At 43.2% G+C, this 17,098-nt stretch overlaps 1 protein-coding gene across 2 annotated transcripts in view; it reads left to right on the top strand.

Moving 5' to 3' along the window:
• Positions 1–15,973, top strand: part of Stxbp4 (syntaxin binding protein 4) — a 151,890-nt gene extending 135,917 nt beyond the window's left edge. For both annotated transcript variants that reach the window (XM_042282601.2, XM_006972012.4), the window contains one exon: positions 11,741–15,973. In XM_042282601.2, coding sequence (XP_042138535.1) covers positions 11,741–11,855 — 115 coding nt within the window. In that variant the 3' untranslated portion in view covers positions 11,856–15,973. The remainder of the gene's footprint in view (positions 1–11,740) is intronic.
• Positions 15,974–17,098: the final 1,125 nt, after the last annotated feature.

The raw sequence follows: 17,098 nt of genomic DNA, 5'->3' as shown, positions 1-17,098 counted from the left end.
TCCCTAGAATACTTGCACCAAACACAGTCATGATGCTATTGGCAGGATGCTCCCGTTCCTCACCATGTCTCAGGCATTAGGGATACAGGGTTATTCTCAACAGAACAAGTCTTTCCCCAGAGCAAGAGATGAGAGACACTCAGACAAATGCTGCAGAGTGTCTTCTATAGTCTATTCTCCATCACATCTGCCACAAGCTATTGGTCACAAGGACCAGCCTGGTGCAGTGTAGGAGCAATGACCCAGGAATGTGAACAAGTAATATAGAAATCTTAATATCAGATACTTGCTTTTAATGCCAAATTAAACTCCTGACAGCACACACTTTTACCCACTGGGCTATCTTGCTGGCCTATATTTATAGAATTTAAAAGAATAGAAAACACAAAATGAACGATTTGACATTCTCAAGTCTTAGACCCTAACTTTCTTTTGCAAATAGATATTATCCTAAGCAACAGTAACGCAAGTAGGAACTAAGGAGATGGTGGAGGGAAGGAAAGAGAGGAAGCGTGGTTTCTGGTTGGAAATTTAAAAAAAAAAAAAAACTATTCATTTTCGCTTTATAAATCCTTGGCAGATTATTTTAGCTTCACTTCAGTGGACATTGTCAAGAATTCTCTCCCACCCCAAGGCCTCATGAATTAAACTGTTTTTGCTTCCTTTTCAGTGAATTAGGTAGTGGCCACTGACAGACTAATATAACCAGTGCTTCATCTGCTAAGAGGTCAGGATGGGTTTTATGCCACTGACCTCGTGGCTTCTGAGAATGTGTTGAAGCTCCTCAGGGATTTCTGCATGTGTAAGAATCAAGGACTACCATAAAGAATGCACAGAGACCTATAGTGGGAAGTGTAGGCCTTCCCAAATGGCTCTCTCAAACCACTTCTTCCAACGAATAAGTGGTGAGGCCTGAAATAGTCGGCACCCTAGGGAGATCTCCCACCTGAGCTGAGCTCTCCAGCAGTACATTTTAACCCAAAGCTGAGTGCCAGGGCCCAGCTATCTTCGTGATAACTGTTAGAAGTAATCATGACCTGGCACAAAACAGGGCATGTGTGAGGACTAAAGTTCAAGTGGATGAATATTGTTGACAAGTTGAAGAAGCCATTGAAGGGAAGAGAGGGTATCTGATAGGCTTGGATTTTAACATTGGCACCACCAAGTTTAAGAGTGAACCTGGTAGGTCATTTCAGTCCCTCTGTAATCCCGATGCCTACCTAAAAACAAGGAGTGTTTGAGAATTGGGTACATCTGGGGATGTGAAGCCCCTGGCAAAATCCTTGGTGCAGGGTGAGCGCTGAGCAGACGTCAGCTTCCCATGCCGTCCCCACTCTGCTGCTATATGCCAGAGAAGGAGTTTTAAATGACAACATTGGTGCAGCTGCAAAGGGAAGACAGTAGCCAACACGTACATTTGCACTGCTCTCCAGCCAGTCAACAGCCCTGGGATGGGAGCAGAAAGGCTGCATTGATCACAAGCCCAAGACAACTTGCCCAGGATTTTCTATAAATACCTACAGAGAGGTGTAGGAATATGACGCGCTGGAGAAGAAATTGTCATTTAACTGAAAGGCCAGCCAGCTGGCTTGGGTTGTTCAGGATGGCAGAGCCCCTAAAATGAATAAAACATCTAGATCTACATGCCCAGCACCAAGCTCTGCCCCCACTTAGCCGATGACAGGTACAGCTTCACCTGAAGCATGTTTTCCTGTAGATGTAACCAATTGTATTATTAAAATAAGAAACACAGAGCCAATGTAAAAGAGAAAGCCGAGAGGTCAGAGCTCAGAGATAAAATCTTACCTCCTGCAGTGCTCCTAGCTTCCCCGAGAGAGGGAGGTACTTCCTGTGTCCCTGTTTAAATAATCTTTCTGTTCTGCCTTCTCATTGGTTGTAAACCCAACCACATGACTGCCTCATCACTGCCTGTAAGTACCGCCCTTCAGGTCTTAAAGGCGTATGTCTCCAATACTGGCTGTATCCCTGAACACACAGAAATCTACCTAGCTCTTCTAACCACCACGCTCTTACTATGGCTCTAATAGCTCTGACCCCAGGGCAACTTTATTTATTAACATAAAATTAAAATAACATTTCAGTACAAATAAAATATCACCACATTTTCCCAGTGTCACATTCCCTGAGAGCACATGGCTACTCTGGACTCATCAACTTTCTGGGGTTGTTCTTCTTTGAGCCCGTTTTAGGACGGTCTCTGCCTCCATGACCCTCCTTTTTAGATTTGTTTACCAAATACTGAATTTTTTGATCAACTTCCTCCGCTGGGTTTGGTTGCTGCATTGGTGCACTAGTGCTCCTGTAAGGATACACCACAGACAAGGAGTTTAAACAGCAAAGATGTTTCTCACAGCTCTGAGTGCCGAAGTTGAAGTCTCAGCAGGACTGCAATCCTTCTCGCCCTGTCCTTTCATGGCATCGTTCTCTCTCTCTCTCTCTCTCTCTCTCTCTCTCTCTCTCTCTCTCTCTCTCTCTCTCTCTCTCTGTGTGTGTGTGTGTGTGTGTGTGTGTGTGTCTTTCTCTGTGTCTGTGTATGAGAGAAAGAGAGAGCGAGAGCTCTCTATTGTCTCTCATCACGTGGACCCTGAGCAGAGGTCCCTTCAGGCCAGTAGTCACATCCCTCTGACTTCTAATGCTTCTTACCTTTCGATGCACACAGTCTCCAAAAGCAGGGCTTTTGATGAATTTTTGTAGGCCATGGCATTGTCCCCAAGTCACTTTTCCCTTAATTTACTCCTTTCCCTCACTGAGGCTTGAACCCTGGTTCCATGGCAATAAACAAGCACTGAATTACATCCCCAGCTCCTCTTACCTGTCAGTTTGACACACAGTCTTGCTATATTGCCCAGGCTGGCCTTGAACTGGTGGTCTTCCTACCTTAGCCTCCCCAGTACCTGGGATTACAGGCTTGTGCCAAGACCTGGCTGTCTTAACTTAGTCTCCATCAGAGCTACTCTTGCTGATATTTGCCTAGCTTTGCGCAAGTTACAAGAAGTTCTCCTAGCTCGTATCTTTTCCTTTAGGCGCTACTCTGCAGAAAAAGCAGTCAAGGAGAATCCCAGAACCTGTCTGTGACAGTGTTAGGTTACTTAGTAAAGGGGAGTCAAGGTTCCTGATCAGCTGACCCTGAGCAGAGCTTGTCCTCCTCGGTCCAGTCTGACCTCGTGAGCCCTTGACATTGGAGGACAGAGGCAGCAGAGTCAGATAAGGACATGTGTTGATGGAAGTAGAACTGTTGCCCACGCTGAAGATGGGAACCATGAGCCTAAGACTGTGGGAGGCCCTCAGAAGCTGGAGAAACAAGGGACCGATTCTCCCCTTGAGCCCCAGAAGGCATTGTCGCCACTTGCTGATGTCTTGAGTGCACCCCAGTAGGACCCACGTCAGACTTCTGATCATTAGCCAGCAAATGGAGGTCATTTTAAGTCACCAATTTTTTTGGTGATAAATTATTGCAATAGAAAAATCATATAGGGCTATGAGAAGGACCTGTCTAACTGTATGTAGAAATGTGTCAGGCCTAGAGCTAGGGCACTAACACATGTTATCTCTTAACCTATTGAGGAAGGTGTTATATGTCGCAGAGGTTGAAAATCTGAAATTCAGGGTATACATAACTTCCCAGAATTTCATATGCAAGCTGGAGTTGTCTACAGAGGTGGCCAATAGGAAAGAGTGATTGGTGCCTGCATCTCAGGCCCAGGCCTGCTTCTGTGTAACTTTGGACAGAGCACTTCAACCCTCTAAGCCTCGACTTGGTCAACTGTGGAAATTGTAGAGAAAAGTAGTGTTTATGAGATTTTTATGAAAAGTAAATAGGGAAAATACCAAAGAACGTTACAAACTAGAAAATGCTTATCTGACAGAAGGTCATATCCAGCTGCCTCATCCTGGAACATCTCTTTGGGGTTTTGCTTTATGAGATGTGGTTTCTGTTGCTGGAGGGCTTCTCTCCAGGTTCCCCAAGCCCCGCAGTCCCACAATCCACTTATAAAATAATCACTCAGACGCTTATATCACTTATAAACTGTATGGCTGTGGCAGGCTTCTTGCTAACTGTTCTTTTATCTTAAATTAACCCATTTTTATAAATCTATACCTTGCCACGTGGCTGGTGGCTTACCAGAGTCTTCACATGCTGCTTGTCCTGGTGGTGGCTGCAGTGTCTCTCCCCTCAGCCTTCCGCTTCCCAGAATTCTCCTCTCTCCTTGTCCCACCTACTTCCTGCCTGGCAACCTACTTTCTGCCTGGTCACTGGCCATCAGTGTTTTATTTATATAGAGCAATATCCACAGCAGGTTTCTGTGTAGCCTACACAGGCCTCGAACTCACAATCCTCTAGTCTCAACTTCCCAGTGCTGGGACAGCAGGGATGCACCGCCACACCAACTTGAAGTCTGCATCTAATCTGTGATCTCATATCAAGGGGGCTTCAGTGGTCTCTTTGGATCACAGCTGGACCTTGCTGATGGATATCAGCGTTTATGGCTGAGTAAATCTCCCTCTGGCAGTGGAGGCCTTTGAGGTCTAGAAACATGGATGGAGTTTATTTGATCGCTTCAGAGGCTGAGAAGTCCCAGTGTGGTGGTATGAAGGCTTAGGCAAACCATTCATCATCACTGTAATCTTTGGTAACATTGTAACATTTTGTACTCTAGTGGTTAAAACAAGATTTTTTTAACTAAGGGTTGTATTCATTTACAATGAACAATTAAATCTTAATATCTGAGATTCTAATAAATTTTTTAGACCACTGGCTTTTAGAAAATAAACTCTAGCCCAAATTATTTAAATTACCATACAATTTTAATGCTTGCCCCTAAATTAATGAATAGGTCTTGCAAGTCAATTGGAATGAGACTATTGGTAAGGAGAAATAGCAATGCTAATTATTTGGTGATGTTGGTTTTATTTGGGTAACTCTAATTTCCCTGATAATGCTCAATTTCTATAAACACACATAAACCACTTAGGGTAAATCCACATCATTATCACATTTGGGAATTACCTGATCTTCAATTATAAATAAGCTAGTCTACCAGTTGTGTGTTTCTCCTCCATGGTGTGACTACAGTAGTAATCAGAGGGGTTTATAGTGATGCATGCCTCAAGCATACGTTGATGCCACTCATGGTACGTGGGTACAGCTAATGAGGAGATGGGAAAGACAGACATGGCCCTGCCCTGTTGAAGCCAGCAGCCTGGTGGGCACAGATAAGATACATGACAACAGAGTATTACTGCTTGGAAAGCACAAAGCCTCTGAGTCAAGCTTCACACAAGCTTTTTATTTTCTCGGTTGCTCACATAACATTTTTCATGAATTTAATAGGAAAGAATTTTTAAAAGACATAATAGCTTTACATATATAATCTATGATCATTAAATTAATCCTTTAATTAATTTCATTTTGCAAAGCTGAAGAGCCCCTTTCTGGAGATCACTTAATCCATCCCAGAGTCTCGTCACATATTGCTATGGAAACTAGCCTGGATACAGAGGGGTTGAACATAATGGTTAAATTCTCAGAAGTCATTAGTTGGATCTAGTCGCTGTCTGCTGTGTGCCAGCCCTATGATCAGGAGTAAACTCTGCCTCCTTCTCAGATTCATTTCCTCCTATTGGTTCACCCACCTGGTCACACTTGCACAGGTGGCATCAGCAATATTTAAAGCTCATGGACCAGCTGAGCGTTTTCTTTCTTTCTTTCTTTTCTTTCTTTCTTTCTTTCTTTCTTTCTTTCTTTCTTTCTTTCTTTTTTTAATCATCATTAAAACGAGTATTTTTGCCAGGAATTTTCTTTCAGTATTCATCTTTTAGTAGTCTAGTAACAGCAAATTTTCTAATATTACACACACACACACACACACACACACACACACACACACACACATCTTTAGATTCTTGTAAACAATTTTATACCTAAGACCTAAAGATGTTTTCATTAATTGAATCTTAATATTGGCTATCTGTTATATATTGCATAGGAGTATCATAAACACAGAATAAAAATAAAATTCTAATTTATTCCCTTTAAAGCAAATATTCTTTTAAGTATAACTCTTTTGCTGTCATTAATACTTGCACTTTGTGGCCACTTAGAAACTTCTCCAGTACTTCAACATTACTGGGTCCTGAAACAAATTATATTAAGAAGTCTTGCCTTTTTTTACTTTCTGATTTTATATATATATATATATATATTCCCCCTAAAGTTATATTGGAAATGTGTTACCTTTGGTTCATTATCCTGCAACTTTGTCTTAGGCATGATAAAATAATCCAGGCAAGTCTTCTTATCTCACAGTGACACAGAGCCCTGTCCGAAATGGAGAATGAACAAGGGGACATCTTTCACCATCACAGTTAAGAACAGATTTTTGTAAAGCTTTTGTACTTTTTGTGTTTAAGTCACTTTTTTTCTAGAGACTGTCCTTAATTTTTATTTTGAAAGAAATAAATTTGCTTTTCTTTTTGAAAGAACACATTTTGATCCTCTAGCTAAGAGGTAAGAAACATAAGGAGGGTAATTATAATGGGATTTAAATAATTCACTTAACATTTCTTTGCCAATAAAATAGAGCATGTTCTCTTGGGCTTTTTTAAAATAAACTCTACAATATGTCTTTCAATTTACTAATATTACTTTTAAAAACACGCAGCACTGGCAACCTACTGCTCCAAAGCTATTGATTCCCAACAACAGATCTGGCAACCGCTCAAAACAAATGGCCTTTCAGATTTTCAAATACATCTGAATGACTGCTGATGACTACCCAAATCAGGTCAGATGCAGTGTCTCTGCAGAAACATTTGCCAGGGGTACTGCGTGTTCAGATGAGGACTTCTTTTGTGTCTCATAGTCAGCTTCATTTATTTACCAGCCCACTAAATTTTTCATTCTGAACAGCAAAATCTCCCTTTATGAACCTGAGGTCTTTATTAATTAAACAGAGTAGTCAGCTGGACTGATTTATTCTCCATCCTTAGTTGAATTGCCCAACACACAAATCAGGGGGGAAGTATTTCTAATACTAGAATGTTCTCCAAGCCAGTAAATCTAGGATTATCTCATCATACTGATTATGTCAAAGAGCATTAACCACAGTGCTCACTAAGACATAAAACTGAATGGTGGACTCAAGCCTGGCTCCACTCCAGCACTACAGGCAGAATTCCAAGGTGTTCTTGCACTAATCAAAAAGCTCTAATTATCAATAAAACTAGCTGTGATCATTTCTTGAATGTGTGTTCTTTGTCAGGCCCTTTACATACACCACCTGGGCCTCAGAAGTTCTGTCTCATGGGTTCTGATCATTTTGTATTATTTTGTTTCCAAAGATCCAATTGTAGACTTTGAGGCACCAAAAGCCTTTCTTTGTTGCATTGGTTTTATTTTTCCAGCAAACAGTTATAGGTATTACATGTTTGGTATTTAGAGATGTGTGATGTGTGTGCAGGTAGGGTTTGGTGGTGGTGGTGGTGGTGGTGGTGGTGGTGGTGGTGGTGGTGGTGGTGGTGGTATGTGTGTGTGTGTGTGTGTTTCTTTACCAATGAAATCAAGCTATTATTTTAGGCATCTATCTTTGCCGAAAAGTATATTATAAACAGAAGATTAGTCAAACAAATATAAATTACAGTGTGTAAAATATAAGTTACAGTGTGACCTTTGAGTGAGGTCATATTTTGCATTAAAGTCTTGATGATTCTTGGGAGTTTCCCTTGCACCAAGTTTCTACCTGACCCTGAAATGCCCCCATCGGGACATCTCTTTCATTGCTCTCCTCCTCTAATCCTCCCCCAACCTGATCCCTCATGTTCCCATCCCCACCCACCCCCAGTTTACCCAGGAGATTTCTTCTATTTCCCCTTCCCAGGGAAATCCATGTGTCTTTCTTTGGGCCCTCCTTGTTACCTAACCTCTCTGGAGCTGTGGATTGTAGCATGGTTCTCCTTTACTTTATAGATAATAATCACTTATGATTATTTTCTGTGAGTACATACCATGTTTGTCTTTCTGGGACTGGGTTACCTCACTCAGGATGATTTTTTTCAAATTCCATCTACAAGGATGACCCCAGCTAAGACTACTAGCAATAGTGGATAGGTAGCCTAAACAGGCCATCTCCTGTGATCAGATTGGTGACTACCCTCATTGTCATCAGAGAGCCTTTGTCCAGTAACTGATGGAAGCACATGCAGAGATTCACAGCCAAGCACTGGGCCCAGCTCTGGGAATCCTGTTGAAGAGAGGGAGGAAGGATTATACGAGCCAGGTCATCACAAGGGAACTAACCCGGGCTCATAGGAGCTCACAGACACTGGACCGACGACACCTAAGGAGACCACATGGGACCGACCTAGGCCCTCTACATATGTGTGACAGTTGTATAGCTTGGTCCACTTGTGAGACTCCTAGGGCCTATCCCTGATGCTTTTGGGAACCTATTCCTCATACTGGGTTGCCTTACCAAGCCCTAATATGAAGGGAGGAGATTAGTCCTACCTCCAGTTGATATGCCGTGCTTTGTTGACACCCATGGGAGGCCTGCCCTTTGCTGAACAGTAACAGAGGAGGAGTGGATTTGTGGATCTGGTGGAGGGGGGAGCACAGAGGGGAAACTGCAGTAAGGGCGTAAAATAAATGAATAAATTTAATTTAAAAAAAGTGTTGATGAAGGTTATTAACAAGAACAGACTTCAGGTAGAACTTTCTAGTATCAGTTGCAGAGAGTTAGTAACTATATCTTTTCTTAAACATTTTGCTTTTATTTACTCTGTGTTACCAACTTACCAAGGTCTATATGGTTACACAGTTAATATTTCAAGGATGAGAGTATCACTTGTAAAATGTCAAATAGCAAAGCATGTGCCTGAACTTATTCTGCAGATAATTATTCTTGGTTTTCTTACTTCCTACTCTCCCCATTCAAGTAACATTATAAGGGAAGAAGTATTTAAAATAACTTAAATGACACTCTCTGAACTGCACCAATACATTGTAACTGTCTGTGCTGGTAAACATTGAGTCTCTAGATACTGAGACTGCCAAACCCACAAGGCAGCGTTCCCCAGCACACTCCTTTCAAACATGCACTCTGTGCAGCGTGTCCGTCTCACCTTGCAGGGGTGCTCCAGCCCTCTTGGTTACACTCCTTAATGTTTCTTTACCAGTGCTTTCAGTTTAGGCCCCAAAAAGGCCTTGAAATGAAATGAGTCGGGGCTAAGCTGATGCTCTACTAAGGCGAGCCTTCATGAGAAATCGCTTTAAACCATTTTAAAGAGAGTGGTAATATGAATTACTGCTGAGAGAATAATGATTCCTTTTTTAAGGTTTTATTTATTGTTTGATAATTTCAGACATGCCTACAGTGTGCTTTGATCAAATCCGTTCCCCATTTCCTTCCTCCCAATCCTCCCTCACCCACCCCATAACTTTTCTCTCCCAACTTCATGTGCTCTTTTTAATCCTCCCCCCTCCCCACCCCAAGCTCACTAAGTCTATTTAGCACTATCTGTACATGCATGTAGGACAGTCCACCGGAGTGTGGGTAGCCTCTCGGGAGCCAAATCCCTGAAAAAAATAAAAAAAACTGACTCTGCCCTTCCCCACAGCCATCAGGTGCCAGGAGCTCCTCGGCTAGGTGGGACTTCACGCACTTCTCCCTGGCTAGGCAGGGATTTCGACTGGCCTGATCTTGTGCAGGTCCTGTGCATGCTGTCACAGCTCCTGTGACTTCATGAGTGCAACATCTCTGTCATATCCAGCCAGTACTTTCCCACTGCAGACATTCACTGCCTGTGACTCTTTCTGTCCTCTCTTCCCCAATGATCCCTGCACCCTGTCGAGTGGGGGGTGACGTCCCATTTAGAGCTGGGCACAGAGCACTCCACAGACTCTTATTGTCTGCATGTCAAGCTGTTGTGGATTTCTGTATTCATCACCTGATGAGGGTTGAGAGATGTGCTGATACATGGGTATGAAGATAAGACTTTAGGGGGCAGTTTATCACTATGTCCATTTAGCAGAATAATAGTAGAAGGTTCTTCTCTACAGCCTCTGACCCAAACAGCCATGAGTTTTTAGCCCCATAGGCAGTACCAGGCATGAGCCCCATCTTATGGAACAAGCTTTAAATCCAATCAGAAAGTGATTGATCACTCCTATAACACTGTGTCACCAGCATGTGTATCTTGGCAGACCTGTCATTGTAGTCCACAGGGTTCATGGCTGGGTAGGACAGCTGATGAATCTTCTCTCCTGGCAGCATGCATCAAAACTTCCAGCACTATGAAAGCTAGCCAGTTAGGGAAGAAGCTTCCAGGTTGGAACCAGCTTGATTTCTCCATGTCCTATGACTCAAGTATGTAGTGTCTTCAGCAGTAGGATCTTACTATCAAGTTCTGGAGGGAAGACAAGAGCAGTAGCTCCAGCCTGTAATGTTTGGGGCTTGGGGAGCTATGGAACCCCACTTACCAACAACTCAAAAGTAAGTCACTGGTACCTGACACTGGGCTTTTTATTTGAAAGTCTCTTATGTACAAGATTGGCATTATCCCCCCAGTGATAAGGTAACACCATTTAAACACCTTTTACATATGAATGTATTTTAGGAAGCGTCTACAATAATAGGTTTCCATGTGGGTTTTTCATTGATCTTTAGTAGTAGTTATCCCTCACCATACTCCCTCTCTACCAGCACACTCAAACTCTGGAAACTATGAAGAAACCTGGGCCTTGTCACCTCCACATTGACTCTTAAACTACTGGAAGTCCTTTTACCCCATGGTGAAACTATTAGTAATCTACTCTTATGGAAAGATAAATTTATTAATGTCTCTCCAACCCCACCCCACCACTCTAAGGGGCTGGGCAAACGGTAGTAGACGTGGAAGAATCATCCAGCTGGAAGCTAAGTTAGGGTAGGAAATCTGAGACACACATCCACTGGGTGGGAGTGTGGTTGGTGGCGCTCTGCCACACCCTAAATGTACCTCTTACCCTAGTACCCCTTCCCCATCTCTGCTTCTGTCTCTTCTTCCCACAGTGCTCTTCGGGACGCTAGTCATTTGTTCTGAGAATGCATCAGGCACCACAAATACAGAGATAAAAAACAGTTCCTGCCCATCAGGGAGCTTTCTGAGCAGCAGGGAGGCTGACAATAGACATGCATTTATAATGTAGAAAAATTAGAGCGAAGACTATGGGTTCAGATGGGAGGAATCTTAAGGAGAATTTGCTTCTTTGGAGTTAGTGTGAGGTAACTCCCAAAAGAGGAGAAATGTGGCCCAGAATCGTACTGTGGAATGTGTTTGACCCAGAATCGGTTAGAACCTAGTGTTTCACCCAAAAGTGACAGTGTATGCTTGGTCATTTAGAAAGGTCTCTGGGCTGGAGTGGAGAATGAACTAGGAAAGAAATAGAACCAAACAGAAGCTCTTTCAGTGTACAAGACTATTAACCTTGGAAAAGAAAGAGAAGAGACAGACTCCAGAGATGAGGCTCACAGCTAGACAGCCATAGGACATGCTCACAGACACCATCTGGTGAGGAAAAGGGAGTTTGAGGTGATATATTCCTCTGCATTCATGGTTACAAAAGACCCTTAAGACATCTCCAGGATCCAGTTCTAACTGCTTCCTGTCCCCCAATCAGTACTTGTTCTGGGTAGAAAGACAGTCTTTCATATTCTAATCGGCGCTCCTTGTTCTTCTCAAGTCATGTGACACAGACCACATCCTGGATCCATCCCATGATGAGTGTCCTGAACCTGTCCTGCTCAGAGGAGAATGAAGAGGACTGTCCCAGAGAGCTAACAGACCAGAAAAGCTGATGGCCTTCCATGGGAAACGGCACTTCCGAGTCTTCCAGCTTTTCAGTTCGTGTGCACAACCAGACACAAGACACCACACCGTGAGAAACGGGAATCCAGCACATTCTCCCCGGCGGGGTGTCAAGTTGAAACTGCTGTTGCTGTGTACATGTTAAAGATCAGCTGTCACTGCACTAGTTCTTTGAAAATAATGTAGTTGCATTTGTTGAAGTCATATATAATTAGATTTTATATGCATATAACTTTTCATATATAATTAGGTCTATATAACTTAGTATGTAGGTCATTGTTTGGTATTAGATGCAATGGTTTTTATACCAAAACTTTATCTTGGAAACTTATATGAACATAGGGAACCTCTTTTCTGATAATCCCCCTCTCCAATCACAGTTTAGGAGCGTGATCTGAGAAAGCCTGGGGTGGGGAGTGCTATACAGCTACCCCATTAGCTGCTAAATACAACTTTTTTTTTAACAGATATATCATAGGACACGATCTAACTTGCATCCTTAGGAGATCTCTATCATTTATAAAATGCTTTCAAACCCCATTTTATTTAAACCAAAGAGCATGGTTATAGGGCTGATCTGTTGACCATTTTCATTTCATGTCTTCAGCTGGAGAAACAGTGGTTCAGAGAGACAGAGCGTCCTGTCCCAGGGCCCAGACTAACACCTCATCTTCTGATCCCATGTCCAGTCCCCTTCGCCCCGCTCCCTACTGTCCTCACAGAGGGAGGGTGCAGTCCAACAGAGCACCTTCATTCTGTTGATGCAGCTGGGTCCACAGCTGTGCATTCCACAGCAATCCAGAGGACACCTCAGAGCCAATCATGGCCTTTTCATAACCCCACTCTTCTCCTTCCGTGGGCCCACCCCTCATCACCCCAACTGCTCACCAACTGCTCTGTGACCTTTCAGCAGCTTTGTCCCATGGCTTGCCATGCTTGGGTACCATTGCCAGTAGGAGCATCTAAGGAGAGCTGATAGAAATAAAGGTATCTTTTAAAGTACTGCCAGGCTGCTTGTAACAGATTGAAGACCTGGAGCCAAGGGAAGCAGCCCAGCATTGCTTAGGCAAGCCTCACGCTCCCGAGAACACGGTGTAAGAGTCTTCACATAAAGGCACTTTCTAAATGAGTCACCGAGTTCCTACACTCAGTTAGCTCCTGTGTCAGCATCAGGCACTGGCTCCTACGTCTTCTACTGAGTTTTACCTGGTATTTGGAATGTATATGGAGACTGCATATGGACATTGTGCTCACCCATACATTCAAGATTCAGGATTTAAGTTGAATAGGATTCCTACTTTATGTCTTGAGGACAAACATAAAGTCAGTCAAATACAGACTGACAAGGAGTTATTAACTCTGAGAAAGACAGAATGGCTGGAGCAAATGTACCCCCGTCCTCTTTGCTGTCTGGATGCTAGGAACCTCAGAGGGGATAGTTCTGAGGGCAGTCCCAGAGGGAGCTGTTCCCTGTAGTCTCTGGGAGGTGAATGGGCACTCACACAATCTTAAAAGAGAGTGCCTATGCTGTGAAAGGCAGACTCCTTTCAGGAGTGGAAAGCTTCCTCTTTTGTTTATAAGGAAAGCTAAGATGGGACCCTGAAGCATGCAGTCTCTAGTCTGTATGTGTTCATGCGTGTGTGGTGCTCACCACCTCTCTGCTGCTTGTACCGATTCCCTCCTTGTGTCTGTCAATACATAATCAAAACCTTTAAAACTCATAGTGCTATTTGTGGAGCACCCTACATGGCCATGTACAATGAACTGTCTTCTTCGGGGAGGTATTTGAGGTAGCTTCTTCCTGTGTATCCCCCTGCCTCAGCCTCCTAAGCAGTGGGATTTCAGCACCAAGTATCTTCTTAAAGCCACCTGTAAGTGGAGAAACATATATTCCCCCACTTTGTGTAGAAGCCTAGGTTGAGAGAAGTGGCCATTGCCCAAGGGTCCCAGCATGCCTGTGTGGTGATACTGGACCTCAAAGCAAGTCTTTGATTGCAGGGCTTCTTTAAACCAGCAAGCAGAGCAATTGGATTTAGTCAGCTCTGCAAGGCTCCAGCACCCAATCATGAGGGACTTCCTAGTTCGTCAGAGAATTCCCCAGGAGCAAAAAGCACTCCACAGGTTCTGGTGTATCCGAGCTTCTCATGGGAATGTAAGCTAAGGAGGCTCAGCCTCGAATTAGCTGAGTCAGATGAACACGCATTGAGACTCCTCCCTCTTTAGTCTCAATCAGAGATGAATGCTGGGAGAATCTCTGGAGGGCTCAGCATGAATGCTTTTCTGATGTGGATAGAACCCTGAGTTACTTTTGGGGAAGTTGATATTCTATAACTTAAATTAGCCCTATCACTGGGGTCATCCATCAGACATGCTTCTCCACTGACTTACCCCCTCAGATTCTGGGCCATAGGAACAATATGATGGCATCCCTCCCAGTGCATGCTTTAGTGACATTGGCCGTCAGTGGTGCTCCAAGTGTCACTTTCCTAGAGTGACAAGGGAAGGCCTGGTTGTCCTCACTCATTTGTTCCCTCAGAATACTCATTAGCTTCCAGCAATGTGACCAGCACTCTGGGCACCAGGGCAAAGTAGGGCACCAGCTAATCGTTTCTTGGGCTGTTTTAGAAATAAAATGATTTTGAAAGTCAGAATTACAGTTACTTTTAAACTTCTGAATTTTAAAAATTATTTTCCTTTCAAAAAATGAAAGTACTGTGGAAATAAATTGAGTTAAATAAATAGCCCATCTCACTTTCTGGAATCTGCCATCACCAATATTTCAGTGACTATTTTCACTCAAGGGCAAGCATGCCCCCCCTTAAAAGTTCACCTGTGAGTTAGTATATTGTGGTCATCTTTTTATAGCAATATAGGCACTTCCATTGTGTTCCAAATGTCTGCATAAGCTGCCGCCTCAGAATGCTTATTGTCTGTGGGTTCAGCAACTTATTAATGAAAGCTTAGGCTGTTTTAAGTTCCTTCCTGTAACAGCGTCACAGTGAGCATTTGTGTGTTTGTTAAAACCCTTTTTTCAAGCATCCTTGCACTCAAGTGCTGCTGTCTATAGTGTGGAGACTTGTCAGTAAGCCACTGTGACAGAGTGCAGTCAAGGCTGCATCACCTGAAGAAGAGCTTCTCTGTCCCTGTCTAAAAGCATGGGTGTCTTAATCATTAGGGCTCAGTGTTTTAGCATCAGAGACAGCTGCTGTGTATAGGAGAGTCTGTCAGTGAAGAAGTCAGTGTTTCAAACACGTCGCTGTTCTCATTGTTTTCTGCTATATATAGAATGATGATGGGGAATTGCTTCTTCATTAGCATAGAGATCACACTCTTATACATACAATACAAGAGCCTCCACGTCTCCATCTGTGGAACAATGGCAATACTTCCTCATGCCCTGACACTTCAACTCAGCACTCATCAACTAAGCACCTACTGGATGCCTGGCCATCCAAGGTATACTGATCATTCCGGGTAGCACAGATTCCCAAGTCAAAGAGCTCAGTGTCCTGATATTTCTGCACGCACACACACACACACACACACACACACACACACACACACACACACACTACTGATTTGTCTTTCTGTATAGAATAAAGAAGTTAGGAATTTGTTTCCTAAGAAACCCTTAAATTTGAATAATTCTGGAAAATGTCGACCCCCTCCTCACCTTGGCTAGAAAAGGGTAAGAAGGAACGTGCTGGAAGAGGCTCTCCAATAACAAATGAAAGGCAGCTGTCAAAATAGAGAGTCAAATAGCGCACTCATAAAGTGCTTGCACAATCAGAAAATAATATCCTTTTTCTAGGGAGAAATGGGACATTTCTCTATGGTAAGCAAAATGTAACTTTGTGAAGGGTCAACACACTTGACATTTTTACGATACTTACACAGAAAGAACTGAACAAACATTAATACAGCTTTCACAGTCTTGTGTATAATTTTCAAGATGATGAAAGGCACAGAATACGCCTGTGGAATGTAAAGAATTAAACAGAATATGCCTGTGGAACATAACTTAGAAATGTTATACCCGAGATGTTTTAGCCATAGCTGTTCACATATAGTATCGTTGTATCAGTAAAATGCTTTTATAAATACTAAATGCAGTGCTAGATTTCCTTTATTCCCTTTCCCTCCCCCACGCCCCATATGGTGTGTGTGTGTGTGTGTGTGTGTGTGTGTGTGTGTGTGTGTGTGTGTGTGTGTGTGTACATGAGCATGTGGAGGCCAGAATGGATGTTGAGTGTCTTCCTCAATCACACTCCCCTTTAATTTTTTTTTTTTTGACACATTAGTCTCCCACCAAACCTGGAACTTGTAGATTTAGCTAGGTTGGAAGCCACTAAGCTGCAGGGATCCTCCTGCCTGTGTGTCTCCAGCACTGGGATTATAAGCATGTTGGGGGGGGGGGCTTTTCCACATGGATTCTGGGAGACTAAACTGAGGTCCTCTTGCCTCCTCTTTTCTGAGTGAGTCACCCCCACAGCCCCTTCATCTGCCTTTCACCTTCAACCTCAGGTGGCTTTTACTAATTCTAAGTTTGATTTTTAGTCTTCCAGGGCAGGCTGGACAATCAGATCAGTAGCTGGGTGGGAACCACCCCTGGGGAAAGAGACATGGTTTCAGCAGTTAAAAGCCCATCACTGCTCTAACAGGGTTGGAGTTGGGTTCCCAGCTCCACATTGGGCAGCTCACAGCCACCTATAATCCCAGCTCTGGCCTCTGCCAGTATCCTCACTCACATGACAGAGCCATACATAGACATAATTAAAATAAAAAAATCTTTATGAATGAAATACCTCCCTTGTTCCTATTCACTCCTCACCAAATTCCTCGCTGCCTCCCCACCCTGTTTCCACAACTCATGGTATTCATCAGTTTGTTATGATGTTGTTTCGTGGTCTTCCTTAGAAATGAGGCTAATGATGGAGCAAGCTCTGTGGGGGCAGGGACTTAGCCTATCTTATTGCCTTCAGCATGCAACATAGTAGATGTTCCACATGCGTTTGCTAAATAGTCTGTATAATGTACCACCCCTAACTAAGACATAGTTTCCAGTTTAGCTCCTCTCCCTTTGTGTTCCTTTATTCACTAAAACTCCATGTGCCACACACTGTTAGGTATTAGGGGTGCAATGCAAGACACATGTGACTGTAGCCCTCAAGTAATTTGCATTTTATGCAAAGCACATAAAACTGAAATTAACCAAAGCTTTTTTCACTTATTC

This window comes from Peromyscus maniculatus, chromosome 8 (assembly GCF_049852395.1).
Source record: "Peromyscus maniculatus bairdii isolate BWxNUB_F1_BW_parent chromosome 8, HU_Pman_BW_mat_3.1, whole genome shotgun sequence".
Lineage (NCBI taxonomy): Eukaryota > Metazoa > Chordata > Mammalia > Rodentia > Cricetidae > Peromyscus > Peromyscus maniculatus.
Note: the sequence above shows the minus strand (reverse complement) of the source record. Positions and strands in the feature narration are given on the sequence as shown.